General features: G+C 54.4%; 1 protein-coding gene across 1 annotated transcript in view; it reads left to right on the top strand.

Annotated features, from left to right (window-relative positions):
* The window catches only part of ARHGEF10 (Rho guanine nucleotide exchange factor 10), a gene marked incomplete at its 3' end in the record, with an annotated part of 71,019 nt that overhangs the window by 17,103 nt on the left and 32,033 nt on the right, over positions 1 to 21,883 (top strand). Inside the window, exons 9-18 of the mRNA XM_082863902.1 lie at positions 189 to 305; positions 3,014 to 3,128; positions 6,107 to 6,213; positions 10,117 to 10,194; positions 10,422 to 10,601; positions 12,298 to 12,414; positions 14,145 to 14,237; positions 17,063 to 17,233; positions 18,718 to 18,863; positions 19,689 to 19,870. Coding sequence (XP_082720028.1) covers positions 189 to 305; positions 3,014 to 3,128; positions 6,107 to 6,213; positions 10,117 to 10,194; positions 10,422 to 10,601; positions 12,298 to 12,414; positions 14,145 to 14,237; positions 17,063 to 17,233; positions 18,718 to 18,863; positions 19,689 to 19,870 — 1,306 coding nt within the window. The remainder of the gene's footprint in view (positions 1 to 188; positions 306 to 3,013; positions 3,129 to 6,106; positions 6,214 to 10,116; positions 10,195 to 10,421; positions 10,602 to 12,297; positions 12,415 to 14,144; positions 14,238 to 17,062; positions 17,234 to 18,717; positions 18,864 to 19,688; positions 19,871 to 21,883) is intronic.

The following is a 21,883-nucleotide window of genomic DNA, read 5'->3' as shown; positions in this document are numbered from 1 at the left end:
GATGTGTCTTCCTCACTCATGTGTTTACTTCTCGAGAGCCGGTGGGCTAGGAGGGGGGGCCCGGGGCAGTAGGACCCTGGTGTGTGGACATCACCCACCAGACGCTGCTCAAGCCCTTTCAATGTAAGATTGTCTCAAAGCACCGGAAAGAGCGTGTTGTGAAAAGCTTGTATCTCTTTGTACTGTAGCTTTCCCATGACCTAACCCGCTTAAAGGAGCACTATGAGAAAAAGATGAGACATTTGGTGGCAAACGCGGTGGGCGCGGTAGAGATTCAGCAGCTAAAGCACAAACATGAACTGAAGGTAGTGTGGTTCACGCTGAAAACGCTTCTGCAAAAAACAGACTGTCCTTTAACGAGAAAACTCAGCCCCAGAGCTGGCCAGTTCTGCCGGGGTGGTGGTTCTCACGGTGCGGTCCAGGGAACCCCAGGGCCACCCGGGCAGTGGCGAGTTCCTGTCAATTCCGGGGCATCCTTCGCCTCTGTCCCCCTCCGTCCCCCAACGTGTGGACGGAGGCCCCAGGGCGTGGCCCACGCCTGCTGGGACGTGGGATCCGCCGTCTCCACGCCAGACGCAAGGCAGTTTCCCCCAAGTGCAAAACAATTGCACTTTTTTTGTTGTTTTGGAAAATGTAGTAATTTTTCATAAAACGTTACCTGAGACAAAATATCGTAGGTGAAATGTTTTTAAATGAATATTAATGAGAATATGCAACATTTTTCTCAATTTTAACTCCTTACGTAGCGTAACATAGATAAAGCCGGTAAACCAGAACCGTTTGGGCTGCTCGATGACTCTTCTGAGCGCGAAGGGCTCCTGAGACCACAAAGTTGAGAACTGCTGGGTGTGAGTGTCGTGGTGTCCACTGTTTGAGATGTTTTAAAAGGGCACTGTCAAGTAACCTTTCCTTCACTGGGATCTTCGTCCTTCTGACGTTTGTGATATGTTCACACGTGTTGAAAGGCACTTACCTGAGGCAGGTGTTCACTCAGAAACGTCTCTGGAACATCACGGCTCTGTTCCACGCTTTTCGGTGCAGGAGCGAAGCCCCCGGAATCATGGCATCTCCTCCGGCACAGCGTTGGGCTGGTTCCGTGCAGGAAACAGGCGGAGCCCCTGGGATAATCTGGAGGCCGGGGTGGGGGTGGTTCCAGGGAGCACAGGGCCGGGTGGTCCAGGGAGAGGTACGAGGCAGGCCAGCTCAGCAAAGAGAGGGGAATGTGCACGAGCAGACGGCGGCAGAGCGGCAAGGAGCAGGTAGGGTGACTCGTCTGGGGCCGGCTACGCGCTGCCGTCCTGTGCAGGAGAAGCAGGGCCTGGCTTGTTGCTGCAGCTGTGCGACCCAGGGCGGCCGTTCCCTCCGCCCGGAGCCTGGCACCTGTGTGGCTTCGGCCCCCTGCAGGCTCCCTGGCCGTCTGTCTGTCCCTAATTCTCTGACTCCTTGGAGGGAGCATGGACAGCGTGTGCAGCCCGGGTCTGGGCGGCAGGATCTGGACGATGTGGGGGTAGGGAGCTAAGGAGGGGCGCCCGGCAGCCGGGCGGGCAGGGGCGCACAGGCAGCGCGAGGCGCCAGCGGTGGCTGCGGAGAAGCGGGGACGGCGGGCGGCTATCCCGGGTCGTCAGCAGACGAAGCCGCGTTTGGATGAAGGGATACAGGAGTCGGAGCAGGCAGAGTGGCTTTGCCGCGTTTAACCTGGCGGGTAGGGCGGTGGTGAGTGGCTGGGCGTCCGAGTCGGGGTCAGCCAGGCAGTGTGACTTGGATCTGGTGTCCGTCGAGGTGGGTGGTGGGCCAGGGGCACATCCTCAGGGACACAGCCTAAGGCGCGGGGACAGCGAGGAATTGCAGAGTCGCTCGGGCTGGAGTTACGAGAGTCCGGCACCAGGCTGCAGGCTCCTCGAGTGGAAACCCCGCAGGGGCACAGCTCCCGAGTCCAGGGTGCACACTCAGCCCCCGAGAGCCGCTCAGCCGGCGCCGCTGTGCGCAAACGCGCAACCGGGCAGTGGCCCCGTAGAAAGGGCCGCCGGAGGGAGGCCAGGCGAAGCCCTGGAGGGGAGCGGGCAGTGCTGAAGCCTCTCCCCCGGGGAGGATCGCAGGAGGGCGGGGAGGCCGGCACCTAGACAGACCCAAAGCGTGTTGGCTGTGTCATAAGAGGCCATCTGGGTTTTCTCTAAAGGATCAGTCGCTCCGTACCCAGTGGCCAATATCTCAGACGTTAGAGTCTAAGGATAAGAAATGGGGGTGAAATGCCAAAGCACATCATTGGGGGCTTTTGGCACCAACGGCCAGTCTAAGTGTTATGCCAAGAACCTGGCTTGAGGGAACCAGGATGGACAAACTCCCCTGCGGGGGCCGGTGGTCTTTCCAACCCTTCAGTCTCCGCGGAGGAGGGGGTCTGCCGACCCCTCCCGCGGGCCGTCCCTCTGTCTGTATCCCGGCAGTTCTCTCCAGCTGGCCATTCCTGTGACCATCAGTACGAAGGGCCCGTGAGCCGCTGGACCGGCCTCCAGGGTGAGCCCCGGGGAGGCTGGGGAGTGTCCAGCGGCTGAGCCGGCTGGCGGGTCTCCAGCCAGGGGCTCCACTGTTTCCTGCCATCTGTCCGTTGACCTTGGGCAAACTGTTCACACCTGTGGCCTCAGCTCTCCGCACTCGGCTTCTGCAAAGCCCTTTGCAAGTGTTTGTAATAAAAACGAAGACTGACTTACACAGCAGGAGACGTTTTTAAACCTATGTTAAGGAAGGGCTCTGTTTGTAAATTTGTTTTTCCTTCTTTTTTTTTAACCAGCAAAATAAAAACCAAACAGCCCCAAACCACACACACACACACACACACACACACACACACACACACACACTTTCACAACAGCCAAGAAAGCTCTCCCAGATCAAAAAGCCAATTTCAGATGATGTTTCCAGAGCAAACTACTTGACAGTGTTCTTTTAAAATGGAGTAAAAGCAGCAAGGAGGTTTTGCCAAGTCATCCCAGCCTCACCTGGCCTCCCTTCCCCGCAGATGCAGAAGCTCGTGAAGGCCGCCAAGGAGGGCACCAAGGACGGCCTGGAGAAGACGAAGGCTGTGGTGAAGCGGGGCCGCTCCTTCATCAGGACCAAGTCCTTCGCCTCTGCAGGTCTGCGGGGCGCGGCCTCGGGGAGGCTGCCTGGGCTCGGGGCCGGCTCGGGGCAGCGGGGACTCCGGGGGCGGCAGGAAGTTGAGTGAATTCTCGCAGTGGGTGGATTTCGCCCCCCCCTTAACTGGCTCCTCCCAGCAGTCGGGTGATCGGGGGTCCCCCCGGGGGCTTGCTCTCCCCCCACAGAGCCCCTGGATTCTCAGCAGGGCCGTGGATAATAGAACACAGTCACGGGGGTGTGTTCGCAGTGCCTGGGGCTCCTGGGCACGTTTCCTGCCCCTTCACGGCTGAGGCCGGGTACGGTGGGCTCTGAGTGGGGACGCAGGATCCTCTGTGCTGGTGAGAGGATTCCAGAATTCTCAGGTTCGTGAACATTTCACTCAGGGGCAGGAGCCCGTGGCGCTTGTGTGTCAGAAAGATAGAGCCTGTCTGGGTGTGTTCACGTCGGCAGCAAGCTCTGGGCGCGGGTTCTCCAGCGTCTGAGCATGTCTGTGCGCTGGTGTGGTGCGAGGTGCCCGGCTGTGCGGGCAGCTGAGGGTTTGCGTGCGGAATGACCGTCCTGACTCTCACTTGGTCCTTGAGGAGCACGTTCCTGTGTTGCCGCTACGACCTTCTGATGGGCAGCCGGTGCCGGCTCAGTGCAGGTTGCTGATAACCGGGCAGGGAGAGGACGTTAAGGTCACGTGTTTCCCCTGCGAGTGGCCCGGGAAGACTGTAACTGGCCGTAAAGCCACCTGGGCCTTTAAAGAAGGTGTGATCCTCACGGAGCCCCCAGCCTCCTCACGTAGGATGGAGAGTGTGTCAGGGGCTGAGACGGGGATGTGGATTTTGATAGAGTGAGCTCCCCGGTGGGGAGCTGGCCGCGGGGCAGGTGCCCCAGAGGGGGCCCTTCGTGGGAGGGCACACAGGCAGAGCCCCACAGGTGCAGAGGTTGGGGTTAGGGGCCCCGGAGTCTGGGGGCTGCTCAGAAATGCCGACTCGGGCCCACCCGAGACCCCTGGACCAGGATCGCAAGGGAACGGGGTCCAGGTGCACGGGGCAGGCCGGAAGGCAGCTCCAGGGGGAGAGTGACTAGAGTATCACAGGATCGTCCCTGGTTTGGGGGGAGGGGGGCCCATTACACACACCCCTGAACCCTGCGGCCTTAGCTTCCTGAGCTGTCAGGTGGGAAGCCCGGGCTAAAGTCGCAGCTCGTAGCCCTGGAATTCACAGCGGGGAACCGGGAGCTCTTACAAATAGCGGTGCCAGGCCTCCACCCCCAGGCCGTCAGTGGACCTCTGAGGGAGACGTCCGCACGCTGGAATGTTGTGTTTTTTTTAAAGACTATTTTGTTTTTAGAGCAGTTTTAGGTTCACAGCAAAACTGAATGAAAAGTACAGAGATTTCCCATAAACCCCTAGCCCCACTCAGGCACAGCCTCCCTCCCCACTGTCACCATCCCCACCAAGTGGGCCATGTGTTACAATCGTGGACCTACACTGTCACATCACCATCACCCAGAGTCCATGGTTCACATCAGGTCTCACTCTTGCTGTTGTACATTCTGTGGGTTTGGACAAACGAATAAGGAAACATATCTATCATTACAGCATCATAGAGAGTAGTTTCACTGCCCTAAAAATCCTCTGTTCATCCTTCCCTCCCCCCAGACCTTGGCAACCACTGATCTTTTTACTGCTTCCATAGTTTTACCTTTTCTAGTTGGACCCATACAGCCTGTAGTCTTTTCAGATTGGCTTCTTTCACTTAGTGATACGCATTTAAGGTTCCTTCACGTCTTTTCATGGCTTGATAGCTCCTTTCTTTTTAGCTGAGTAATATCCATTGTCCGGATGGACCACAGTTTATTTTATCCACTCACCTACTGAAGGACATCTCAGTTGCTTCTAAGTTTTGGCGATTGTGAATACAGCTGCTAGAAACATCCGTGTGCAGGTTTTTGTGTGGTTATAAGTTTTTGGCTCCTTTGGGTGAACACCAAGGAGCATGACTGCTGGGTCATGAGATAAGAGTATGATTAGTTTTATAAGAAAGCACCATCCTGCATCCCCACCAGCACTTGGTGTAGTCACTGCTCTGGATTTTGGCCGTTCCAATAGGTGTATAGACACTGTAGGTTCCTTAAAGCTCTTCTGACAGTTCTTCTGTGCAGCTAGGGTTTTGTATCTTTGAATTAGATCATCTCCAGGTTCCTATTATCTAAAATTTCCTGTGCTTTTCTGGTTTCTAGCTGTTTTGTGAATTCTTTTTTTTTTTTTTGCGGTACACGGGCCCCTCACTGTTGTGGCCTCTCCCGTTGCGGAGCACAGGCTCCGGACGCGCAGGCTCAGCGGCCATGGCTCACGGGCCCAGCCGCTCCGTGGCATGTGGGATCTTCCTGGACCGGGGCACGAACCCGTGTCCCCTGCATCGGCAGGCGGACTCCCAACCACTGCGCCACCAGGGAAGCCCCATTGTGAATTCTTTAGATTACGTAGCTGCATCTAAGTTTTTAGAAATGAATTTAATTTGGGTCTAGAATTTTTGATCTTGGGGAAGTTGTGCTTTTTACAGACTTCTAGTGAGAAAGGGAGAAAGTCAGGAAGTTACTAAGTCTCCCTTCGTTTTCCCTGACTATCAAGTGTTGGTTCTTAGTCATTCATAGCTGCTTTTCTTTGTTTCTGACTTTGATATGTTATAGATTAAGACATTGAAATATGTATTTCTACTCTGCCATCTAGGTGTTCAAATGACACCTCGGCTTTTTGAAGTTAGACTTCAAATATTGAAAGTCTCAAATATCAACAAACACCACATTCCTCTTGGGGGAAGGATGTTTTCTTGGGTTTGTTAAAACTTCACTTTACTCATTGCTGGGCGGAAAGGCGACGTAGAACTGAGGTGTCTGCCCAAGGCGTTGCTTGGACAGCCAGCTTGACTGCGCTGTGATGTTATATCCTGTTTCAGTGTGAAACTAGCACATTCTGTCTTCCTTTAAGACCACAGACCCTGTCTTGAAGAGGAACAGAACTTGTTCATTGACGTGGACTGCAAGCATCCGGAAGCTGTCCTCACCCCAATGCCCGAAGGCTTGTCTCAGCAGCAGGTAGGATGCGCAGGGCGGATGCCCCCGTGCTTACGCCAGGACGGCTGTGCTGGCTGGGAATTACCGTTCCAGCCACCTGGGCTCGTCCACTGGCCTCTCCTGGTCCAGCAAGGAAGGGGTTAACCCAGCAGCGAGCCTACATATCTTGAGTATCAGCCCCAATGTAATTGTAAAAATGCGTGGAATATCTGCATTCTTTGTGAGGGTCGTTTATACTCATTCACACTGATGGGACATCTCCACAAAGGGACTAGATGTGACTGTGTAAAGTGTGTGTGTGTGTACATAGTGCCTGAGTCTGAGATTAAAAGATAGGTTTCCAGCAGCTCACGAAGTTAGCCGAATATCAATGAATTTCTTCATCTCTGAAAATACTGTAGGTAGCAGAGGGAAGATATTCCGTGGTTTCCATTTGATTATCTTTGGGTAAAAGGAAAGGAAAGCTTCGGAAACAAGGGCGTCAGAGACAAGGGCGTACCACAGAGTTGGGGGCACTGAGGGGAGGAGTTGATGGTTTCGGGTGGGCTGTGATTTGAGTTTTTCCCACGTGGGCAGCCTGATGCAGGTCATGGAGACTGAGAGAGATGACCGATGTTGTAAATAGATGATGTAGGTAGATAGACGTAGGTGGGTGATAGGTATACAAGGTGGTTGACAGATGCATGCATCATACACACGACACGCGTGCACAGATGTGGTGTGCAGACAGAACCACATATAAATCCTCTGTGGCAGGTTCAGAGTCTGGTAAGAAAGATGACAAGCTGCGTTGCAAAGGTTGCCGAGGGGCTGTTAGCCGTAGGTCAGGCTGGAGGAAGAAGCTGGCTCTTGGTTGGGTTGCAGGGGGCAGCAGAGCGGGTTGAAGGTGCTAGTGAAGTGTCTGGTGTGTGGGTGCTGGGCTGTGAGAGGCCGGGCTTGTGTGCTCAGGAGGGGACACGTCAGGCAGGTGTAAAGGTCACCCCCCTCATCCTTGCATGCCCCCTGTGGAGCACATTCACAGGAGGACACCCAGGCCCAGAGGGGCCTTGTGGTCAGGTGGCATTGGGCGACGGGCGTGTCCGGGTCCGGTGCCCCCCTGGACCCCGCGTCCTCAGCTCCCTCGTGCTCCTGGGGTTGAAATGTGGCCGCGTTGCTGGCAGCGACGTGCCGACGGTTTTTGCAAGAGCAGAGAGGCTGCTCTTCGCTGCCCCCCTGCTCGCTGCCCAAGTTCCTGGCTCACCCACCTCATTTTAGCCTCACGAGTCTGAAAAAGGGCACTGATTGCTCAGAAATACTCTCGATGTTTCTGGGAGGCCTCCCCTGGGGCTCCAGGACTTGGGTCCTCTTCCCGGACAGTGTGGGGGTCACGTGGTTGGGAGGCACGCGGAGCCTCCCCATGGGGGGCCCGCGGGTGAGGGACTGTGGCCGCCGTGCAGACGCATGTAGCTGCAGGGCGTCCCCGGCCAGGCCGCGACTTGGAGACAGCAGGGGCATGCGGGTCGGCCAGGGGACGGGGGACAAGGGAGTTTTGAGCCCGCAGGATCTCAACAGACACACACACCTGCCAGTCAGTTTTGTCCCCCGGAGGGCCGGGTGGTGACAACGAGGACGGGTCCCTGGTGCAGAAAGGGCACCTCTGTAGGCGCCCCCCACCCCGGCCCAGTTCCCACCCCGGGCCCCGCACTGGGGCAGGGGAAGCTCCCGCCAGGCCGCTCACTTGTTCCGCCAGCGCCGTCCTCCTTCCCTTGAAACGGGGACATGGCGTCTGCGGTGTCTTCCTTGTGGCCCCACAAGACAGTGACGCGACGCGTGTGGTGGCCCTCGGCTGAAGGCGCCACGCCAGGCGCACGGCGGCCAGAGAGGGTTTGTGTTTCGGTTTCTGCGCCGCTCCCCGCAGGCTCCCTTCTTATCCCCTGGTTCACAGAGGTTGCTTTCCCCACTGGTTACTGCTTGTTCTCTGGGGAGTTTTCCGTTAAAAGATTAAACCCGATGTCAGTGCTCTTTGAATTTTTTCTTCCAAAGTTGAAATAAGGTAATGTATCTGTCAGGAAAAATGCTGCATGTGAAGCGTTCTTTACATGCCCAGTTTGGTGGGAGGAAAGCCTTTATTTCCTGGGTTGTCATTTACTTGAAAGGTGGCACTGAAGCTGAAGGATGAGGCCAGCATCCTCTGCCGTCTGGCCTCTGATCCAGGGTCCAGGCATGGGGGGGGCTGCTGTCCTCCTCCTCCTCCTCCTCCTCCTCCTCCTCCTCCTCGTCATCTCCGCCCCTCCCCTTTACCCCTCCCCTCCCCTTTACCCCCTCCTCCTCCTCCCCTCCCCCTCCCCCTCCCCCTTTTACCCCTCCTTATCCTCTTCCTCTCTCCCCCTCCCCCTCTCCCCTCCCGCCTTTACACCCTCCTTCTCCTCCATTGCTCTAATCACCTCCTGGTCCAGGCACATCTCCCGCGGGTCGCCGTGGCCTCGTTGGATCTCAGTCCAGGGCTGAGGTCTCCCTGCAGCCTCGGGGTCAGGGTCCCGGGAAGCCTGAGGCCTGGGGACCCGTGTTGGCTATGCTGTCCACGCACTGAGTTTAACTGAGGGGCTGACCCGACCTGCGGGAGCTCTGGGATCTGGGGGAGATTGGGGGTTTTATTTTGTATTTTTCAGTAATACCAGTTCCAGGTCCTTTGACCTGATACATTAGTGTCATCTCAGGACTTAAAAAAACATATTTAATTCCTAGGTGAGACCCCCCGCCCGCCCAAATCCTGAAATATCCTGACCCCAGAGTTGAGACAGTGTGTGGGAATCTGAATTTTGGGAGAAGGCTGGTCCACATTTGACCATCCGCAGTTTGGGGGTGTCTGGGTCGTGGGGTGCCACCCGCATTTCAGAGGGAGGGGTCATCGCTGCGGCCGCGTGCGCTTGTGCTTTAATTCCAGACTCATCTGCCTTTTACACACATCACTTTCTTCCTTAAGTGTCCTTGAAGGTTGCTTTTTGCCTTCATTTTGTGAAGGAGCAGCCCTTCTGTAAGGAGAGGAGTCGCCCCCTTGTGGATGTCGGTGACTTGACAAGAGGCGCGCCCCCGGAGGATGTGCCTTCTGCCGCCAGGTGGCGTCGCGGCTCCTGGGATGGGGCTGCCGGGGGTGGGGTGAGGAGCAGCCTTGTCATTTCTATGCTCCACTTGCCATTTATTGGCAAAAACAACTTTGCAAATGGTGTGTAAACTGGACAAAAGTGCCCAGTGTCGTCATTGGCCTTAAACAGGCATCTTACAGCCAGAAACTTGTGCTTGCGTGTCCTCTAGTCATGAAAACAAATCCCAAAGTGATGTCACTGTTTGAAATGCAGGCATCTCAGTCTGGAGGAGTTTTTGCACCTGGAACTGACGTTGGTAATTTACTCTCTGCGTTCCTAGCCTTGTAGGCTTCGAATGGCCTCAAAACAAAACAAAACTATACCTCCACCTTCCAAAAGTTTTTTTTTTAAAAAAAAACTTTGGAATAATGATTTTAGATGTGTTGGTAATAGCATTCTTTGAGTCAAGACTGGAAGGTTTGTTTTCTATGCTTAATGTATACATGATATACCATGTAATTCCACGCTTGGCACATAAAATACAACCCGTTAATTCAGTTCATTATTGTTGGATGAGTGAATGAAATTGTTGTTAATGCCGTGATTTAATTGTGTTACTGTAGTTGTGGTTTATAATTTGAGGTTTACAAATAACAGAATTGTAGTGATGGGGAACCGACGTTCTGTGCCCATCATGGTAGGTAGTTAATGCACTAATATATTTTAAGGCCTTGGGAGTTTTCATCTATGTACTGTCTTGAAAACAAAAAACTTTTTGTCCACAAGCCTCAACAGAAGTCAAATTCATCTGTTGTGTTTTCTGAGGCAGGTTTTGACTGTTGTCTTTTCAAATTCTCAACAGGTCGTAAGAAGATACATTCTGGGCTCGGTTGTCGACAGTGAGAAGAGCTACGTGGATGCCCTCAAGAGGATTCTGGAGGTACCTAAACGCCACGTTGTATAACGGATATGTTTCGTGAACCTGTGAATTATAAAATACTCAAATTGGCAAAATTCTTAAAAGAATCTGAGAATTGTGTCTGTGTATTGACATCAAAGGTCGCCTGGTCTGTTTGGGCACAAACGTAGCTGCGCAGGTGAGTTTCTCCGCGTTCTTTCATGAACCCTGAGAAAAGCCTGGGCCGTCCTTGTGCGTTTCTGCCTCAGCAATACGAGAAGCCGCTGTCTGAGATGGAGCCCAAGATCCTGAGCGAGAGGAAGCTGAAGACGGTCTTCTACCGGGTCAAGGAGGTCCTGCAGTGCCACTGCATGTTCCAGATTGCGCTGGCCAGCCGCGTGGCCGAGTGGGACTCGGTGGAGATGATCGGAGACGTCTTCGTGGCCTCGGTAACCGAGCTGGCGTGCCCAGAGGGTCTGCGGGGCTCCCCTGGGCTCAGGGCCCCTCCCTTCTCCCACGGATGCCTCAGGGTGGGTGTCCTGCCGGCCTGAGCCCAGCTGCACCCCACAGCGCCCCGGCTGACCCTGCGGAGCTCTCCACGGGGGCCGGTCTGAGGTCGGGAAGCTGAGCACGCGTGTGCGCCCAGGGGAAGGATGTAGAGAGAAACGTCCAGAGGCTCCGGTGGAGCTGCCCCTGGAACACTTCAGACTACACACCGTCCAGCTTGGGAGGCATCACAGGCAACTTGATGATGGTTTCGTCGCCGAGTCAGGGCCCTGCTTGTGAACGGTTTTGTGGGGTTGTCGGCGTTAAGCCCTCACAGGGTCTCACCCCTCCTGGGAACCGCCTTGTGGGAAGATACCCACCTGTTTCCCTCAGCCCTGTGCTCCCTGACCTGGTGTCCCGTTGTGCGGGCGCAGCCTCCGGGCCCCGCGGTGACACAGGACGCGAGGGGACGCGAGCTGGTCCCACAGCTGCGCTGACCTTTCCCAGCAGGAGCCGCCGCAGCCCTGAGCTCCAGCGCTAGGTGGCTCCGAGCCGTTTATCTTCGGCCCGTTTGTGAATCGTCCACACTGCGGACTGGCTAGTTTTCTATCTAGAGGTAGCAGAGGGATTCTGAAGTTGATTGAGGACAGCACTGTCAAGAGACAAGAGCTTGAAAGAATTTTAAGTGTCCGTATACTTAGAGGAGTGCTGTAATGTGATACGTGAAACCTTTTTTCTATATGTTCTGTGCGTGTGCTTAATGAGGTATATAAAGTATGCTTTGAACGTAACGTGGAAAGAGAGTTCTTACTAAAATGCATTTGCATAACCCCCTTCAGTGATCTTTATGAAAAACAAAAAAGAGATATCGGACATTTACTTTTTTATTGCATTTCTGCCTATTTTATATATTAGTTTCAACTCTTAGTCTGTCCTTCTTAAAATGTTTACCTTGGGAACATTTTTTTAATGTAGAAGAAAATCTTTTTAAAAAATATATAATTTAGATGAAAGCATTTCTTCTCTAAGTGGCCCCACATCTACTTATGGGACTCGCTGTCTGTCCTCAAGAATATGTGGGATCTTAGAAGCATAAAAGGGAATGAGGCCAACGTCTCTGCCTCTGGAAACCTTTGCGCTTCTGGGAAAATTGGGCAGTGGACCTATGTGGCGTTGCCCCTCAGCCTGGGAAACAGGTGTGGTCAGCTGTCCTCCCCTGAGCATCTCAAGGGGATGGTTAGGTCAGGATGCTGGGACCTCCACATGCTGAGGTGCAGGACATTCTGTCCTGGAGGTGAAATCCACAAAATGCCAGTCAGCAGGAATTTAAAGGAGGATGTCTGTAAACACCATCTTTATACGACTGTAGACTATAGTCAGGAACATTTCTTAACTGAAACCCAAACTTGCCACAGTTTTGAGCAGGGCAGCCTTAAAGACCATTGGCAAATAAGATCAACCAGCCATTGAAAAAACCCTAGCAAGTCTGCTTAAGAAAACAATGATCACACACAGTCATAATGAAGTTTATCCTATGAAAACATCACGGTGACCGAGCGGTTATCGTTAGCACGGGTTCCGGCCTTTTACTGTGAGCTTGGAGAGGAAGCAGTTGGATTTTGCATTACTTTCATTTCTCAATTTCCTCTTGTATTTCAGTTTTCTAAGTCCATGGTGCTGGATGCTTACAGTGAATATGTGAATAATTTTAGCACAGCTGTGGCAATCCTTAAGAAAACGTGTGCTACAAAACCTGCTTTTCTTGAATTTTTAAAGGTAGGCACTTAAACATTTTTTTGTGTGTTTTATCACCCTCTGATAACAGCTTTGATGTCAAGATACTTTGTAGTGAAATTTCACCAAACCTTCCCTCTAAATGTATCATGTTATTTATTGTAAAGATTTTAGCACCAGCAGGACCCTAGGTGTTGGATCAGGGCTGGAAAGGATGGTGAAGTTTTTAGTGACAGCATAGCTCTTTGAAAATAACCTTCATTTGCACATCCTTAGACATATGTGGGTAGATGGGAGGGGTCAGAAAGTGGAGATCAGACCCCAAACCAAGTGGCCAGCTGTTGCTCAGCACAGCGTTAGGAGTAACAGAAGGGGGCTTTGGAGTCGGTCGGGGGCTCTGTGGCTTCTTTGGGTCAGGCAGTGAGCAGACCCCCTAAAGATGAGCCCCCGCGGTGGGTAGGGGGGCTGCATGGTCCGTTCCTCCTCTGACATCGGGTGTCGATGGGTGACATTGAATCAGCGAGGCTGGGACGTAAACATGCCCAGAGGGCTCTCTGCCCGTGGAATCAGGATAAAGTTCCCCTTCAGATACTGAGTCCCGGGGCCGGGGGCCGGGGCCGGAGTCTCATCTGCCTGAGGCTCCAGTTTGCATTATGACCTGGGACCAAAGCCTGTTCCTGTTACGTGAACTGTGTTCTTGGAAGGTTCTGCCACCTGCACAGTGAACCCTGGGGGGTGTCCTCGCCCAGGGTGAAGGCTTATTTAGGCTGAGCTATACCCCCTCCCTCTCATGTGATATGGTGGTTCCCACTGAGGCAGGACCGGGGTGGAGGTGGCCCGTCCTTAGATCGACCCCACTCTGGAAAGCTGCAGTCGGCACTCTGGCCTTCCCCTGTCACAGCAGGAGAAAGGAAACACGGGACGACCTAAAGTATACTTTTTCTGAGGAGTTTGTTGTGGTCCTGCTGGTGCCGACAGTACCTGACAGGAGGCCACCGCAGCCCCACCGTCAGGCCGCCAGCCCCCGGCGGCCTGGGAAGGCAGGCCATCCAGTCCCCTGTCCTACCCCAGGCGCCTGGTGTCCACGAGGTCAAGCCGGGCTCCGGGCTCCGCACCGCGTGGCCCCTCAGCTGGAGAGAGCTGGGGACTCCTCCCCAGTTTGTAAATGGTCAGCCTGGGGCGTCCCCTCCTGCCAGAGAAGCCTCCCCTGCGGAGGGAAGGGGGCGCCTGGCCCTGGAGTCCCTCCCCCCGGCCTCCCTTGGGGAGACTTGCCAGGACACGGACACGCCCCAGCCGCACCCCGAATCTCCACGGCAGAGCGAGGGCTGAAGTGGGGAGGTTTGTCCCAATGCAGGACACGCTGCGGCAGCCGCGGGGACTGTGCCCCAGGTGCAGGGCAGGTGCCTTTAGAGGCCCGTGCTACTCCACCTTGGGATTCTGTCACTTTCTTCTTCTTCTTTTTTTTTTTTTTTTGTAGCTGCACTTTGTTGTGATTGTAGAATCTTAGAAACTAGTTTGACTCTTAGAGTATTGAAATTAGCTCATAAATGGCTCTTAAAACATCAAATAAAAACATTGAAGCTTTCAGTTCAGAAACCAGCCCGGGCTCGCCGCAGCCTGAATGACGTCAGCTGCATTGGCGGTGTGTGAGGTGTAGAGGGTGTTTGGAGCAGGTTTGGAGGCAGCCTCTCCGTAGAGGGGAGCAGGGGCGAGCTCCCCCCGGGGCGGCGTCCGGGCGGGAGCTGCGAGTGCCGGCCCTTTGTCCCCCGCAGCAGTGCCAGGAGGCCAGCCCCGACCGCGTCACGCTGCACAGCCTGATGATGAAGCCCATCCAGAGGTTCCCGCAGTTCATCCTGCTGCTCCAGGTGAGGCCTCCCGCGCGACCCGGCCAGCGGTCCCGTCGTGCCGTCGTCCGTCCCTCCGTGTCCAAGCGTCTCCTCGTGGAGACGGCAGGCTCTCAGCTGCCCCCGCTCCCGGGTCGCTTACGTCAGGGCAGGGCCGGGGGCGGCGAGACCCCAGCCTGCAGCTGCCGGTCCCTCTGGCCCCCACCTGTGCTGAGCTCCTCTCCTGGGCCCGTCGGGACCCCCCTCGTCAGCACAGACTCTGGGGGGGTGAGAGGGACTTGTTATGAACACCAGACGCCCCTCCCCCCATCCCTCAGGAAATTCCGAGGGCTGTAGGGGCCCCGGGCCAGGGACCTGAACGGGGGCAAAGCCGAGGGAGTTTTCATTAACCACACGCGCTCGTGCCCTGGGGGAGGCGGGCTGGTCACCAGGTAGGTAGACACAAGATGTCCAGGGTCCTGCTCTGGGGTCAGGTGTGTGCCCAGTGGGGAGGGGCAGGTCCAGAAAGCTGCCGGTCAGCCGCGGAGCCGACCCGCTGCTTGGAGAGTGGGAGCTGCGCAGAGAGATTTCCCAGATACTCCGACCCTACATTTTTTTAGACTAAGAATTCTCAGTTAGGTACGTGCGTTGATCTGAAGAGTAGAGCTGGCTTTGAGTGCAGACATAAAGCATCGTCGGATCAGGAAGGCCTTGCCCTGCCGTGTGACGTGCTGTCAGGCCCCCGAGACCTGGGACCTGCGCGCCTTGCGGGCTCAGGGCTCACCCTCGTTAGATGAGCGTCAGGGCGTTTGAATCGGTTATTTCCGAGGAGGGTCTGCAGTGGTCTCCTCCTCTTCCAGTTTCTCAGTGAACACTCAGTTTGTTTCTAGAGTTAAATCAGGCGACTTGTTGGCTCCCCAGGTCATTAAAAGTGATGAAACATGAACCGTGAAATCATCCCCAGGGACAGGGAGGGTGCGTCAAAGGCCTCGAGGCCTCGCTGGGCCCGCCCGTCACACGGTTCCAAATTTTAAAACTTGGTTCTTGTAAGAAGTTTGCTCTTTCCTTTTATTTTTATTTTTACTTACCTCTAAATGTTTCAGTTTGCTGAGCAGAAACAGATGAAAATTCTTAAAGTCCGAATCCAGTTACGATAGACTCCAGGGTTTTGGTTTAAGCACACGTCCTCGTGGACAGACGCGGCCCCTGGGCCTGGCCCTTCCCGGGTCCCTTAGAGCTTCCTGTACGGCTCGTCCCCTCCCACGCCCCCGACCCTCCAGGGCAGAAAACAGCCTTCACCCCGGCCTGATGGCGGCACAACACCCAGACGGCTGGTCCCAGGTTTGTGTGAATGCGGTTCCCGTGGGCAGGTGTTCAGTCCTTCCTGCGGTCTGAGCACAGGCAGTTCGCAGGGGCAGGGGGCTCAGACAGAGCAGGGCTGGTTCCCAGGAGAACGCAGTCGGCGTCAGAGAGGGGCGGTGTCTGTACTTTTGTACTTCCGTACTTCAGAGATACCTACAGGTCCGTGTGCAGGGACCCTGCTCTGCGGGTAAGATGCTCCTGGGAGTTGGTCCTGGAGAGGAACGGGGTGGGAGATGGGCAGGCGCTTCCCTCCCGCCGAGCTCCGAGCCCTGCTGCGCCCGCGTGCGCCAAGGGGGCGGCGAAGGGGGATGGCGTGGAAGGGCCCGTTCCTCTGACCCCCGGCCGCTCCCCTGCCTCTCCTCGTCTCACCACACCTGACCCTCCTTGGCTCTCGGGGCCTGTTACCTGTAGTTGCGATGACCCTGTAGCCGTCCCCCAGAGCTCGGGATCAGGCTGTGGCCGTGGCTTTTCTGGGCTTCCGGTTTCCACCACGTGGTTCCCCAGGAAGCTCTGTCTTTATCCTGACTCCCGTGTTCTCCCCCGTATGGTACCCCAATAAGTAACAGCCTGGCAGCCGCCGCGCACCCCCCGTTCCTCCGCTCAGCTGTCCGTCCACGTGCGGCGCTGGTTCTGCGGATGGTGCTGGGATCCGGGCGGGTGCGACCCAGCTGCGCTGCTGGTACCAAAGCTCCTGTGAAGATGATTCATTCTGCTTGTAGGGTTTGACGTGGCTCACAGGGAAACCACTGCGTGGAGCAGTGTGTGTTGTTCATTCAGACGGGGAACATGCGATCGTTAGGCGAGTTCTTTCCAGACCGAAGAGAAGAGGAAGCTTAAAAAGACAGGGCTGCTGAAGCTCCGGGGGGGGCGGGCCGGGTGGCCCGGGCAGGGAGGCCTTGGTCTGGCTCGCCCTCCTCTGCGAAGCCGGCAAGGTGACTGCACCCGGCGCCTAGACGTCCCCCTCGAAAGTTGGCTCAGAGCCTGGAGTTGGCTCTCACCACGCTCGCGGTGCCGTTGGGGCCTGTGCTGTGCTCCTGCAGGGCTGCCGCGCTCCGCCCGAACCAACGGCTCAGAGCTGGGCGCTCGGGACGCAGACCCGCCGGCGGGAAGGGGACTCCGGCCGTCGGTGGGTCCACTGGTCTGGCTCACGCTGAGAACAGCAGCCTGACCGTTACCAGAGAGCAGAGATTTCTGAGGTCCTGGCGAGCTCGCAGCAGGAATGGGTCCCCTCCTGGAAAATGGTGTCTTGTTTCCATTCCCATCCCCGTTTAATAAGGCAGTTTTGTTTTTGCAAAAGGAGCTTTGAACGTTCAGCCAGATTGTGACTCACTGAGTTTGTTACCCTTTCCCAGGGCTTACTTTATTCCCCAGAAGCAGCGGATGCCAGGACCAGCCTCCGGCTGCCAGAGTCGCGGGATGCTGTCGGCAGGGGTGCGCGGTGACCGCCCGCTGCTCCCACCCCCGCATCACACGTCCGCCTCCCCTCTGCCTTGTTCCTCCTCAAGGACATGTTGAAGAACACACCCCGAGGACACCCTGACCGGCTGCCCCTCCAGATGGCGCTGACGGAGCTCGAGACGCTGGCGGAGAAATTAAACGAGAGGAAGAGGGACGCTGATCAACGCTGCGAAATCAAACAGATCGCAAAAGCCATAAACGAGCGGTACCTGAACAAGGTTGAGAGTTTTCCTCTCTGTGCTGAGGCTGCTCTGCTTCGTGCTAATGAGCCTTCGCCCTCTGAGCCACTTATCACTAACCTCCTGGAACCTCTCGGCCAGTCCCTTGGCCCAGAGTTCTTGACTGAGGGTCCGTGGAGAGCCTCGGGGTCACGAGCGCTGCACAGTGTGCACAGAGCCTTCGTAGTCTGTGCATTTTCTCAGGAAAGGGGCTCGCAGATTGACTAGGTCCTCACATGGACCCAGGACCCCAAAAAGGTTAAGAGCCACTCTTTTAGCCGAATTTTACTTTCAAAATGCGGCGTTTCATCCTAGTCCTACTTGAAGCATAGATACTCACGTGCATTCTTACTTGTATCCACGGTACGTGGACTGGGCTGTATTTATCATGAAGAAGGGACGCAGAACACAGCATGAAAGCAGTTCTTCAGCACAGCTGTACCTCAGCTTCATATTTACAAAGCCATCTTCCTGCCACCATAATCCAGTTTCACATAGGCTTTGCCGTTTTTATCTGAAGCTATAGTCCACAGGAAGAGGTTAATGGATATGAGCTGTGTTAAATAATTCTGTTTTGTCAAGAGGGGTACTTTCCTACTGGATACTGACATCCAGTGATTTAACTATAAGAACTTTATTGTCATATATTTTAAGCTTCGGTTTTCCCTGATTCTCCAAAGGATTTGTACAGGAATTTTTACAGGCAGAAAATCCCCTTCGCTGATATTCTCGAGGTGGCCCATGTTGTTTAAAATCCTGCTTCCCTATGGTACCCGAATGTCTGGGAACCCCGACAGTCCGAGGGCCCTCAGAGGTGACGCATTGCTTACCGTTGCGCTGGTGAGGGTGCAGCCTCATCCCCGTGAGGTCGGCCGGCCAGTGTGGACGTCTGGGCCAAGGACTCCGGATTTCCTTCTGGGCTGAACGGCTAAAATAAGTTCTGTATGACCTATGTCACTTTACTAGTAAATATGAAGCCTCTTTCCAGAAAACCAAGAGTCCTTTGTTTGGCCCAGAGAAGTAAAACGTGGCAAACCATGAGCAGTCAGGAGGTTTTCTTCAGTTTGCTGTCCTTGGGAAAAGTAAAATCCCAGACGTTCCCGGTTGATACGGCGTCCTAAGTAACAGAAAGGTTGGGGCGACCGTCTGTAAGGATCAGAGCGTGTATTCCGAGGAGTCCCTGAAAGAGAGAGAGCACATTGGGTGACGGGTGAAAACCAGCGGAGCCCCCGTGGCTGCGTGAGCATCTCATAGCCAGAGAAACTGCTTACGTAAGGAAGTTAGATCCCCGCCACTGTGTAGATTCCTTAAAAAAAAGCCACTTTTTGAACTCTATACCGTACGTGCACGAAGCGTGATTGGGAATGTAAGGATTATCTGTAGAGAAGAAAGAGTCTATAAAACCTTGGCGTTGTCTGCTCGTGTGTTTTGCCAGGCTTCATTCTCATTGTTCTTCTTTTTCTCGGTGGTCTTTGAACGTCCAGCTTCTCAGCAGCGGGAGTCGCTACCTCGTCCGCTCTGACGACGTGGTAGAAACCGTCTACAACGACCGGGGGGAGATCGTGAAAACCAAGGAGCGCCGGCTCTTCATGCTGAATGACGTGCTCATGTGCGCCACGGTCAGCGCCCGGTAGGTCAGCGCCCGGCAGGTCAGCGCCCAGTAGGTCAGCGCCCGGCAGGTCAACGTCCAGTAAGATGCATGGCCCTGCGGGGAGCTCTGTGGTCACAGGCGGTCTGTGTCTCGGTGAGCGGATGCCTTCGCTTCCCCTTCACTCTGGACAGATGTGTATGCAGAGCTCAGCCTCTCATCCTGTGACTTGCATGGGTCCAGGGAGGGTCCCCGACTCACTGCTGGTGGAGCTGAGGGGCGCGTGGGTGGGTTTTCTCTGTAAACGTCAGGCAGATGTCAGAGCTGGAAACTGAACCGAACTCCGTTTCTAGCCATCCTGAATCAGCTATGGTTCCTGTCCGTATCATCGTTCAAATCCTTTCTCATTAGTTGCTTCTCTATAAATATGTTTTTGTTGGTTTTTCTTATAAAATTTGGGTATATTGGGCTTCCCTGGTGGCACAGTGGTTGAGAGTCCGCCTGCCGATGCAGGGGACGCGGGTTCGTGCCCCGGTCCGGGATGATCCCACATGCCGCGGAGCGGCTGGGCCCGTGAGCCATGGCCGCTGGGCCTGCGCGTCCGGAGCCTGTGCTCCACAACGGGAGAGGCCACAACAGTGAGAGGCCCGCGTACCGCAAAAAAAAAAAAAAAAGAAAAGAAAAAAAATTGGGTATATTTATACTCTCTGAAAACCCACTGTGGAACCACGTGGTCAGTCCTGGTGAGAACGCTAGAAGCACCCAAGCCTGCAGTTCAGAGGCGTCTCTCTTGAGTCTCCAAGGGTTGAGGCGTCCCGTGACTGACTCCTTGGCTGTGCCTGACACGAGGGTTTCTGCCCCTTGCAGCACCTCCCATGACAGCAGTGCCCTGACATCGACCGGCCAGAGGTATTTGTTGAAGTGGAGCGTCCCTCTCGGGCACGTGGAAGTGATAGAATACGGCGGCGGCGAGGGCGCGGGGGAGAATGGCAGGGGTCCCGTGGTGCCCGCGCCCGAGAGCCTGGCAGTGTTGGCCGGCGCCAAGCCAAGTGAGTGATGCGTCTCGGACGCGCTTGCAGGTCTGGGGCCGCCATGGCTCTGATGTAACCTGCTCGGTCCTCAGCCCCTCACCGTGTCAGGAGACCTGGTTAACACGGTAAATCTGTCGGGTGACACGGTCCTAGAGCCTGTGCTTATGAACATTGGCTGGCGCACGTGGACACACGTGCCAGCCGGGAGGCTCCTCTCTGAGCCTGTCCCCGTCGGGGTCCTGGGGCGGGGGCCCTGCCCTTGGGATGCATTCCATCTTCCTGGTTTGCGTCCTGTCCTGCGCTTCCCGCCAGCAGCTGCGGCGGGGGCCCTGCTCTCTCCGGAGGGTGCGTTGAGTGGATGCAGAGAAGGTCCCAGAGAGCGTGGGCCTGGGTGGTGGTCTCAGCTCTGCCACCCCTTCCCCTTCGGTCTCCACGGAGGTGGTGCCCGCCTGTGCCTTCCACAGAGAATCGGGGGAAGAGGGTCCCGGCGCTTGCCCAGCAGCCTTATAATACAGTTATTGTTACTAAACGGTCTGAAGATTCTAGATTTTGAACCTGGTGTCATAATCATCACTTTCTTCTTCTGTTTTCTTTCTGTTTTGCTTTGTTTTTATCCAAGTAAAGCCTGGCTAAATTTACTCACTCACTGGCCTTGGCCCCCGAATTGTGGAGCACTTAGAGTACAGTGAATGGGGACTTTCCGTAAATTGTTTTATATATAAAATATATATATTTATAAATAAATATATATAAACATATATATTTATATATAAAATTTCCATAAATTGTTTTATATATAAAATGAGCCATAAATTGTTTTATATATAAAACAATTTCCATAAATTGTTTTATATATAAAATAAACATAAAAAAATTTATGTTTAAATTTATAATACTAAAAAGAAGTGTGTCAGGGCTTCCCTGGTGGCGCAGTGGTTGAGAGTCCGCCTGCCGATGCAGGGGATGCAGGTTCGTGCCCCGGTCCGGGAAGATCCCACATGCCGTGGAGCGGCTGGGCCCATGAGCCATGGCCACTGAGCCTGCGCGTCCGGAGCCTGTGTTCCGCGACCTTTTAGACTGTGTTGTTTCTGACACGGTCAGAAGGAGGCTGCTTTTGAAAGATGCAGCTTTTCTGAGCGAACATGCACGTTCATTTGGGTTTACAGGAACAGGTCGTGGTGACTGTTGGGTCCCATCTGATGGGGTGTCTCTTTTATTGTTTGTTCTTCTTCTTCGCCCGATGTTAACAGTCTTGCGGTTTGGTGGTCTGCTTGGGATGCTAGTTCCTTGAGCATGTGCTCCTAAACTCCTGAATTGCTGATGAAAAAATCATGCTCCTGTTTAAATAACATGCATACCGTCTCAACTAACAATCGAAATACCAAACTGTATCACAGACTTTTGTAAGGAGGGACCAGCTGAGGAGTGGTTTTGGGAGGGGGACAGAGTGGGAAAGGGCGGGAGGGAGAAGCGGTCTCCCAGTTGACTTGATTGATTAAAATTTTACTTAGTAAGAGCAACGTGAAGACTTTGTGTGTTAAATGTTCTTAAAAATCCGTTTAAATTACTTGGAAGTATAGCAAATCCTATTTATGTCTTGGTTTTGTGAACAAAAATAATGCCTTTGTGTGTATTACAATGGACGCAATCCCAAGGTGGATTTGTGATCAAGATTGCCTCATTGTGTTCAGGTCTCCAAGGATGCCTTCAATCCACGAAGTAGATGCTGTGTTACAGGGAACACTGCGTTCTCACGTTCAGCTTCTAATTTATGGTTCGTACTGAGCCAACTTAGAATAAGATTCAAGTCAGCAGTATCGAAAAGCAGAAAGCAGGATGACTTAATTTGTAAAATATTACACGCGAGAAAGAACCTGGACTGTTTCCTGCTGCATTTGAGCCCTAGACGTTATCTCGAGCTCCTGTCAGCTATGGCCCTAGATGTTATCATCTCAAGCTCCTGTCAGTTATGGCCCTAGATGTTATCTCGAGCTCCTGTCAGCTATGGCCCTAGATGTTATCTCACGCTCC

Source organism: Leucopleurus acutus (assembly GCF_964270905.1).
Source record: "Leucopleurus acutus genome assembly, chromosome: 21".
NCBI lineage: Eukaryota > Metazoa > Chordata > Mammalia > Artiodactyla > Delphinidae > Leucopleurus > Leucopleurus acutus.
This window is presented reverse-complemented; position numbering and strand designations above follow the sequence as displayed.